Below are 10,751 nucleotides of genomic sequence, written 5' to 3' on the forward strand. Positions count from 1 at the left end.
TTCTCCCCTTTGCTTTATGGCAAGATGCTCCATCATGCTGGAGAAGGCATTGCTGATCACCAAACTGCTCCTGGATGGTTGGGAGAAGTTGCTCTTGGAGGACGTTCTGGTCCCATTCTTTATTCATGAATGTATTTTTAGGCAAGACGAGATGGTTGGTCCTTATTGGGCGCCCTGGAGCCTTTTTGGCAACAATGGAACCTCTCTCCTTGAATTCCTTGATGATGCGATAGATTGGTGACTGAGGTGCAATCTTTCTAGCTGCGATACTCTTTCTGTTCGGCCAGTTTTGTGCAGTGCAATGATGACTGCACACGTTTCTTTAGAGATAACCATGGTTAACAGAAGAGAAACAATGATGCCAAGCACCAGCCTTCTTTTAAAGTGTCCAGTGGTGTGATTGTTACTTAATCATGACAGATTGATCTCCAGCCCTGTCCTCACAACACCCACACCTGTGTTACTGGAGACATCACTGAAACGATATTAGCTGCTCCTTTTAAGGCGCCTGCAATGAAGCTGAAATGTGTTTTGGAGGAAAAAGTTCATTTTCTAGGCAAATTGCCATTATAAAACCTGATGCAGTAGACTTTGTAAAAATTAATATTTGTATCAAAACTTTTGGCCATGACTGTATAGTAGACAAATTACGTCCCTATAGATGACAATGGCAGCCTGGCGGTGATTCGGGGCCGCACATGTGTGGCACCGTTCCGCGCCGTACACCGGGAAAACATAGAGAAGTGGGCGTGCACCACTGTTCTCTATGGAGGGGGGGGGGGGGGGTCACCTCCTCTCCAGCACACGGCAGTATGCCTGATCAGCGGGAATAACGTGGGTGTGCATGTACCCTAAGTCACAGTGTACTCAGCTGAGTGTAGGAGACCCTGAGGTCTGATGGTGATCCTATATTGAAAGGCATACTAATGTGAACACATATGGATGATGGGTGTAGTAGTAGTAGTGGATGACATATGGATGACGGGTGTAGTAGTAGTGGATGACATATGGATGACAGGTGTAGTAGTAGTGGATGACATATGGATGACGGGTGTAGTAGTAGATCACATATGGATGACAGGTGTAGTAGTAGTGGATGACATATGGATGACGGGTGTAGTAGTAGATCACATATGGATGAGGGGTGCAGTAGTAGTGGATGACATATGGATGACGGGTGTAGTAGTAGTGGATGACATATGGATGACGGGTGTAGTAGTAGTGGATGACATATGGATGACGGGTGTAGTAGTAGTGGATGACATGGATGATGGGTGTAGTAGTGGATCACATATGGATGACAGGTGTAGTAGTAGTGGATGACATATGGATGGCAGGTGTAGTAGTAGTAGTGGATGACATATGGATGACGGGTGTAGTAGTAGATCACATATAGATGAGGGGTGCAGTAGTAGTGGATGACATATGGATGACGGGTGTAGTAGTAGTGGATGACATATGGATGACGGGTGTAGTAGTGGATGACATATGGATGACGGGTGTAGTAGTAGTGGATGACATATGGATGACAGGTGTAGTAGTGGATGACATATGGATGACAGGTGTAGTAGTAGTGGATGACATATGGATGACGGGTGTAGTAGTAGATCACATATGGATGAGGGGTGCAGTAGTAGTGGATGACATATGGATGACAGGTGTAGTAGTAGTGGATGACATATGGATGACGGGTGTAGTAGTAGATCACATATGGATGACGGGTGCAGTAGTAGTGGATGACATATGGATGACGGGTGTAGTAGTAGTGGATGACATATGGATGACGGGTGTAGTAGTAGTGGATGACATATGGATGACAGGTGTAGTAGTAGTAGTGGATGACATATGGATGACGGGTGTAGTAGTAGATCACATATGGATGACGGGTGTAGTAGTAGTGGATGACATATGGATGACGGGTGTAGTAGTAGTGGATGACATATGGATGACGGTTGTAGTAGTAGTGGATGACATATGGATGACGGTTGTAAAGAAAAAGGGGAGATGGAGCGGCACTGTGATTCCGGATTATATCCAAAAAATGGGTGCAGGCTTGTAGAGGTCCGGCTCAAGGATCTCAGATGTCCACTTAGGAAGGAATGGGAAAGCAGCACTCCGTGTTCGAGGGTGAAGTAAACACCTTTTAAACACGGAGTGCTGCTTTCCCATTCCTTCCTAAGTGGATGACGGTTGTAGTAGTAGTGGATGACATATGGATCATGGGTGTAGTAGTAGTGGATGACATATGGATGACGGGTGTAGTAGTAGTTGATCACATATGGATGACGGGTGTAGTAGTAGTGGATAACATATGGATGACGGGTGTAGTAGTAGTGTATGACATATGGATGATGGGTGTAGTAGTAACGGATGATACAATAATGTGATGACACATCTTCCCCTGTAGTTATGGCCTCTTCTCCTCCTCCCTTCCCATAGCTGCAGCCCCGCATTTCCTCGGCTTCCCCCGTGTCTCCCCTTCCCCTCCTCCCGCTGTGTGACTACTCCCCGCTCTGCACTGTACGAGGCTACATGCTCAACCAGGATTCCTCAATGGCGGATGACCCGCCCACTACCACGCCGTCTCCTGGTAACCTGCATCCGCCCACACGTCGCTGAGCCAATGATCGGCCGGCTCCATGTGTCCCTCGTGCACGTGCTCACGTACCCGCCCTGGATGTGGGTGTAGGCCACGCCCTGCGCCCCTCCCGATTGGCTCCGACCTACAGACTTTGGTCACCGGCTTTAAAACTGCGGCGTAAGCCACGCCCAGCGGGAGGACAGCGCTCATCCTGCACGTAGAGAGGAGTATAGCGCCGGCTGTGCCTATAGAGACACGTAGCCGAGGCTTTATAGGAGCGCATTCACATGAGGCGTGCAGTAACGCTGCGATCCTCCTAACCTGGGCAGTGGAGGAGGCTGGCATGTGAGCAGGTATCACACCTGCAGGAGGTGGCCACCTGTACGTCCTGCCCGGCCATGCCACTCAAGCATAGCCCTCCTCTGGAGCTGGAGAAGCTGGCTCTGGAGCACATTGCCCCGCGCCTACTGACCTATGGCTACTGCTACCTGGACCACGTCCTGGGAGAAGAAGTGGGCGACCAGGTTCTGGAGCAGGTCCGACGTCTACACCAGGATGGGGCGCTGAAGGATGGACAGCTGGCGGGGCAACTACAAGGGGTGTCCAAGAGGCACCTGCGCGGGGACAAGATCGCCTGGATCGCCGGTACCGAGGAGGGCTGCGACGCCATCGGACTGGTTCTGTCCGTCATTGACCGCCTGGTGGTCTTATGTGGGAACCATTTGGGCCAGTACTATGTGAAGGAGAGGTCCAAGGTGAGACCTTCTGCTCTCCTACCGACCGCGACCATCACATTTAATTCCCCCAGCCCCCCCCCCCCCCCTAAAATTGTGTATCACACTGTACCCCTATTAGTGTCCACGTCTGTCCTGGCTGTCATTGCAGTTCCGCCATCTAGAGAACTTCCATCATGTCCCAAATTTGGTCTGGGTTTCTGCCACCTGGAGAAACTGTTCCTCGTCCTTCCCCAGAGCACAGATACATAGTAGCGTCCACATTTTTGCGTTCTCCATAACCCTACAACACCCCCGTGTATGCTGCACGTTCACCCGATATCTGTCACACATCAGGCACTTTCTAGTTGTCACTGTCACAAAATGAATCCCGTCCCTTTAAGAACGGTGAAAGTAATATCAAAAGACAACACCGGGTTCATGTCTACCCTACACCAAGTCCAGAAACCACATCATAAATAAACCAGGGTCATCCCAAAACAGGGAGTGAGGGAATGTGAGAGGGAGATGACCCCAAACCTCGTCTGTCACCACCCAAACCTGATGTGACAGAAAGTGTAATATCCATGAGACTCATAGAACCTTCTATTATGTTCCAGGCAATGGTCGCCTGTTACCCTGGTAATGGAGCCGGGTATGTGCGGCACGTAGATAACCCGACCGGAGACGGGCGCTGTATTACCTGCATTTATTATCTCAACAAGAACTGGGACGCCAAGGTGAGAAATATCCATCAGCGTGTGACCCCCTATTTATCTTACTCTTCACCCACAAACCGGCATCTATCTAATGTAATGTACGGTAATATCTATCCATCCACACATAATCTTATATTGATTTATCCATCAATTATGTCTTTCCATTTATAATCTCATATCTTTCTATCTATTTGAAACATTATATTTAACAAATAATCTGTCTATATTTCTATCTATCTATCTATCTATCTAATATATATCTATCTATCTATCTCATATCTATCTAATATCTATCTATCCTCTATCTATCTCATATCTATCTATCTATCTATCTCATATCTATTTATCCATCTCATATCTAGCTATCTATCTATCTCCTATCTATCTCATATCTATCTCATATCTATCTATCTATCTCATATCTATCTATCTATCTCATATCTATCTATCTATCTCATATCTATCTCATATCTATCTCATATCTATCTATCTACCCAGTGATATGAAACCTTTAAGCTGCATAAAACTCATCTTGAACATTTTGTCCACATCTTGCTTCATCTATTAATCTGTTTGTCTTTTTGTCTATCTGTTTATCAATCTATTCTTCTATCTAGCCAGCAATCCCAAACTATCTATTTATCTGTTTTTCTTTTTATCTAGGGATCTTAAACCTTCTATCTAATAATCTCATATGTGTCCGTCTATCTATTTAACTTTGTATCTAGCCAACATTCCAATAATATCTATCCAACTAACTTTCTATCCAGCAATCTGAAACTTTCAATCGGCAAAAAATGACATGTCTATCTGTCTTTTTGTGTATTTATCTATCAGTCCATCTATCTTTCTATCTAGCCAGCAATCCCAAACTATCTATCTTTCATGGGATCTGAAACCATCTACCTATCTCATATCTATCTATTTCATATCTTTCTATCTTTCCATCTATCATCTTTTCTTTATCTGTTTATGCATTATCTATTATAACTTAAAGGAATTTTATCGTTTACATTATTGTTTGTATGATGAAAAGTTATACAATTTTCCAATGTACTTTCTGTATCAATTCCTCACGGTTTTCTAGATCTCTGCTTGCCGTCCTTCTATAGGAAGCTTCATTGTTTACTTCCAGTGGACAAAAATCTGTCCATGGTCACACAGGTGCACGGCTCATTATATCACACAGCTCTGATTACTCTCTGTGATATAACGAGCTGTGCACCTGTGTGCCCATGGTCAGATTTCTGACCACTGAAAGTAAACATAGAAGCTTTCTATAGAATCACAGGAAGCAGAGATCTAGAAAACCGTGAGGAATTGATATAGAAAGTACATTGGAGAATTGTATAATTTTTCATCATACAAACAATAACAATAATTGGACAAAATGGGAATACCCCTTTAAGTGTTTCTATTGTATGACTGGTTATCCATCACCTTTTCCTATAGGTCCATGGTGGTGTACTGCGCATCTTTGCTGATGGCGGATCACGTATAGCGGATGTAGAACCTCTTTTTGACCGGTTGCTTTTTTTCTGGTCTGACCGACGCAACCCTCACGAGGTTCAGCCGTCTTATTCCACCAGGTATGTACAGTGCTATGGATGGTCTGTATAGTGGTGGCACATAGGGCGCTCCCCATGTAACGCTCATTCTTGTCATTCCTGTAGATACGCTCTCACCGTCTGGTATTTCGATGCCAAAGAAAGAGCCGCAGCCAAGCAGAGGTTCAAGCGACTGAGCGGTAAGTACATGTGAACGCTGCCAACAACATTACTTGTAGGATTTACCATTTTTCTTTAATAATACAAAATATTGAAGTGATATTTCATGGTAATTTGAGATTGACACAACTCCTTTAATCTGGTATCTGATAATCCAGCATGATAATCTTATTAAATCTTTATAAATACATGGCCCTAAGATAAATGTACACGTTTTTGTGTTGCTAATGGATTAGTGACTGAATTTCCAGTGCGGATTTTCATGTGGCATATCCTTGCTCATATTACAGAATAGTTTTCATTTCTCTAAAAGAAATTAAAGCTGCACTGTGATTGGTTGTTGTGGACAACACAAATATGACTACAGGAGATCCTCTACTTAAGAAAGACGACCCATAGTTACAGACAGACCCCTCTGACCTCTGATGAAGCTCTCTGGATGTTACTATAGTCCCAGACTGCAATAATCAGCTGTAAGGTGTCTGTAATGAAGCTTTATTGATAATCCTTGGTCCCATTACAGCAAAGAATTTTGAAACTACAATTGTCACTGGGGCAAAAAATTTTTTTGTCTGGAGCTACAATTAAAAAATATACATATCTGACTTGCATACAAATTCAACTTAAGAACAAACCTATGGGACCTTTCTTGTATGTAACCCGGGGACTGCCTGTATTTTAGTCGGAATCATAAATCTTCCTTTTCTAAAAAAAAAATTGCTTAATGTCTAGGGTCACACGACTGCTCCTCCATTTATGCGATAGGACATCTTTGCTAATTATAAATAATTAGTTAGGGCTTAAGTTTTTGGGCTAGCGGACAACCCCTTTAATGTGGCACATTTCATTGTTGTTATTTATGCGTTTTCGATTCTCACCATTTTATGGCCATTCTGTTAATCTGGTGTTTCCAGAAATTCATATAATTATGCTCAAACTGAATCGCAAGTCAAGCACAGCGCAGAGAGTTTCTTCCGATGTCGCGTGTGTTGTGACCTAAATGTTTGCGCTCAAGAACGGGCAACATATGTTTTGCATTGTTAACTGGAAAAAACACATGTTGCTACTTCCTGACCATAGATTTTTGGTCAAAAAGTATTTGTGATTGTGAGTAACTCTTCCAACTGTGATTGAAGTGCTTTTCTGTTCACTTTTTGGTACTTGGGGACCCACTTTTTTAGTATAAATCCCCCCACCATGCTCTTTTTTAATTTAGTTTATGTGTTTGTTGTCAGCTAATAATTGTTTTTTACTTGTATAATAAAATCTGAGAATCTTCCAGGTTCTAGATTGTGTTTGTTATGTGTATCCTTGGAAATGGTAAATTTATCGTCTTTTGTTACAACAGATTTAGGATTTCGATCTCGGCTATTTTAGTTTGGGCAGATTTGGACTTGCTTTTTGCTATTTTTGGTCTTTTATCACCTTGTCATAGCTCTGGGATAAGCGGGCATATCAGATGACGGCGGAGTTCAGTGTTGGGTCCTCTGGATGGACGTGTGGCAGCGTATACATTCATTTCCTTGTCAGTGAAGACATGTGCAGTGCTGTGTGACTGTGTACGTGTGTGACTCTGTGTACGTGCCTCGCTGTATAGCCGGGGAGGAGCCACACTCTGTAGGTTTTATCGCTCTCCCAGTCACAAGTTGTGTGGTGATTAGGCGGGCAGGAAGCTGTCCTTATCAGAGGTCATTGTGCCCCCCCTGATGGGACACTATACTATAGGACAGAATGTCTGGTGCAAGTCAATATTTAAGCACAGAGGACTTTGCCTTTATGTTTTCACATATGTAGCTAAACGTCTTATATACATGAATAACATATGTCATTTATAATGGGACATTATGAGTTAAATATACGTGCAAAACGTTTGTTTTCGTGAACAGCTATATAGTAAAGAAAATTCCTCTCCTTTTCCTGGCCCTAATTCCCTTGTAGTTAAAAAGCCTGTAAAATACAAGATTTCTATGGGGATTTAGGGCTACACTGCGACATCCGTTGCAAAGCCAATGTGATTGCACAGTATTGCTTCATGTATCACATCTAATAAAAGTAAATATGGTCACCATGTGACATTATCATAAAAATTCCATCAGGTAAAGGAATTTTTGTAATCGCTTTGTCAGGGTCGCGGTATCTTACAAGTTGCGTTGTTGACGCGTTTATTGTACTTTTAAAAGATGCAATGTACTCGGCTATCTTTGGCTGCGTTATAAACCCTTTGATGGTTTCATGCGCCGGATCCTAGGATTGCAAATATAATCAGTGGAAATAAGATTTAATTCGGTTTTCTGTCAGATTTTGTTCTGTTTTCAGTCATATTTTATTCCGTCAAATTTAATTTCGTTTCCTCTGAGATTTCATAACATTTCCACTCAGATTTCATGGCTATCTTTGGCTGCGTAATGAACCCTTTGCTGGTTTCATGCACTGGATTCGAGCATTGAAAATAATCAGAGAAAAAATGCAAGATTTCATTCAGTTTTCAGTCATATTTTATTTAGTCAAATTTCATTCAGTTTCTCACATGTCATTACGTTTTTCTCTCACGTCACTCTGTCGCATTTCATCTAGTTTTTCAGTTGCATTTCATTCAGTTTCTAATCGCATTTCATTAAATTTTTCAGTCGCGTTTCATTCAGTTTTTCAGTTGCGTTTCATTCAGTTTTTCAGCCGCGTTTTATTCAGTTTTTCAGCCGCGTTTCATTCACTTTTTCAGTCGCGTTTCATTCACTTTTTCAGTCGCGTTTCATTCACTTTTTCAGTCGCGTTTCATTCACTTTTTCAGTCGCGTGAACAGCTATTTACATAATCTGGTAATCTGTATGTTTGTGTAAAAGTGGAATAAATACACATATATCCAAAGTAAAAGATGAGGTAAACTTGGCTTCTTTCTTAAAAAGCGCCACTTTTGTTCATGGGCTGTGTCTGGAATTGCAACTCGCTCCCTGAAATCAAATGAGTGTGATATGAAATGTCCCACACAAGCCATGAATAGGGTGCCGCTATTTCAAGAAGAAATATGTCCTTTCTTATTCAAACTTCTAAGATTTAGTCAACTTCCTGTCAGCCCTTGCTTCTGTTTTTGTAGCCGACATTCACAAAATTTTTTTCTCCCTCTTCTCAATGCAGAGTCTATGCAGGATTCTACCTCAGAGGAGGAGAACCGATGAGCACTTCAGGAAATGTCAAGATTTCCCTTGTCCTAACATAATGGAAAGTAAGGAAGAAGGGAAGAAAGCAAATCAATGCATGAGTGGTCAGCTTTAAGCGTGGACCTACCTACCACAAGGAAGATGGAGTCTTAAAGACAAAATCCATGGTTGGCGCATGAAACAAATATTGGACACCAGGTTTCCGATCACCGGAGGGATCTGCATGAACTGGAGACTAGAGAGGGGAACGGTTCCTGCCGGTATCCCAAGACTGTCCATGAGCGTTCTGCTCTCTGTATAATGGGGGATCTTGTACTGTTGGAATATGTAGTCGCTTTATGATTAGTGAGGGTCTGAGAATAAAGGAGCCACAGCACTTGTAATTCCCTGCCCACCCACGCTGTAAGAAACTGTAGTGTGGCTCCATTGAAGGTTAAGGGGCCATCTGCAGGTCTCCTCATGGTGGCCAGGAGCGCAATTGTGCTACTTTATTCTTGGTATCAATGGGTGACCCATAGTTAGTCCTCCAACCAATGATAAAGCAATGTCAACTACCCCTTGAAGTACCCTATTTCCCCTCCACGCATGGACTGAGAGCTGACTCGGCACGTCAATATCTTTTTTATTTTGGTACAGAATATTTAAATACTGTAAAGTCTAAGAGACAATTGTGAATACACTGTAAGATAAAGCACATGCGGATAGAAAGATGCAGCGATTGGTACGGTCACTGACCAAAAGACATGTCTGCGGGCCAGAGCATGTTCACTAGTAATCCCGACCTACATTGTTAATCACCCCGTCTATTTATATCCGACAGTGATGGGTAAGAAATTTTGATGGTTCAATCTTTATGATTTATTTGCTGCGTGTTTCGATTTACAGAATAAACAGTGTGCAATCTTGAAGTTGAGTCTCATTTTATTGTGAGTTAAAGGTAATCATCTGGAATCCAAAGTAAGGAAGCCAGAGGTGCAGGAATCTACTAACCAAAGTAGTGAAGCCGGCGGAGCAGGAGCTACCACCCATGCGCGCACCTGTGGCCTTGTCATAGGAGAAATTGAGGACGCTCTGCGCATTCCATGAAGCGGATGGGCACATGTGCCGACCCATGTCGCTGGCATAGAAAAAGGGGGCATCTTTGCAGAGCTCCTGGGGGAGTATAATAGCCCTAAGAGCAGTAGACGGGTGAATCTACCTGAACAACTCGGGGACCGTTTACAGAAGTGCCTGGGAAAATGATCTCTGTGACAGCCTGTGGCAGTGATCATTTAGTAACGAAAATAGTGCAGCGGGATCGAGCTGTCTATAGACAGGTCACATAGGTCTCCGGGCTAATGATCACTGTGACAGGCTGTCACCGGGATCATTTAGTAGGATTGAGCTGCAATCCCCCTGCGCAGCCTGGAGACCATTCACAGAGGTCTCTAGGCAAATGATCATTCAGAATAGTTATAAAGTTTTAGTCCAAGGGCTAAAACCCATGTCTGAGGTTGATCAATGAATCATGTACAGTGTAGTCATTCTATATCACAGACTGTGCCATGGACAGGACTCCATGCATCATAGCGATATGTGATGCAAATACTCCCTGCTTCCCTGCAAAACAGCAGCACCAAACTATTATCATGTTTATAGTCTGGTGCCACGGGTAACAGAACTGCAAAATATGACCTGGATGTTAAGGTACCAATGAGCTTTGGCCAGGAAAGGGTTAAGCGGTTTCCTACATTTAGGCCGGTAAATTCTCCTGGTCCCCCAGTTTGTCAGAATAAACTCACTCGTGTACAATTGGCCTAAGTATCGATGGAACCGTCAACGTACATTAGTTGTGGAAAGGTTATTTTTCACCAACT

The 10,751-nt window shown here is 43.1% G+C and overlaps 1 protein-coding gene across 1 annotated transcript; it reads left to right on the forward strand.

The window, feature by feature from the left end:
• Window positions 1-2,666: 2,666 nt before the first annotated feature.
• On the forward strand, window positions 2,667-9,803 carry EGLN3 (egl-9 family hypoxia inducible factor 3). The gene is made up of 5 exons (XM_072115373.1): window positions 2,667-3,336; window positions 3,915-4,034; window positions 5,466-5,602; window positions 5,687-5,760; window positions 8,873-9,803. The coding sequence occupies exons 1-5, from the start codon at window positions 2,980-2,982 to the stop codon at window positions 8,911-8,913; spliced, it is 729 nt and encodes a 242-aa protein (XP_071971474.1). The 5' UTR covers window positions 2,667-2,979; the 3' UTR covers window positions 8,914-9,803.
• The last annotated feature ends 948 nt before the right edge of the window (window positions 9,804-10,751 follow it).

Source organism: Engystomops pustulosus, chromosome 7, assembly GCF_040894005.1.
Source record: "Engystomops pustulosus chromosome 7, aEngPut4.maternal, whole genome shotgun sequence".
NCBI lineage: Eukaryota > Metazoa > Chordata > Amphibia > Anura > Leptodactylidae > Engystomops > Engystomops pustulosus.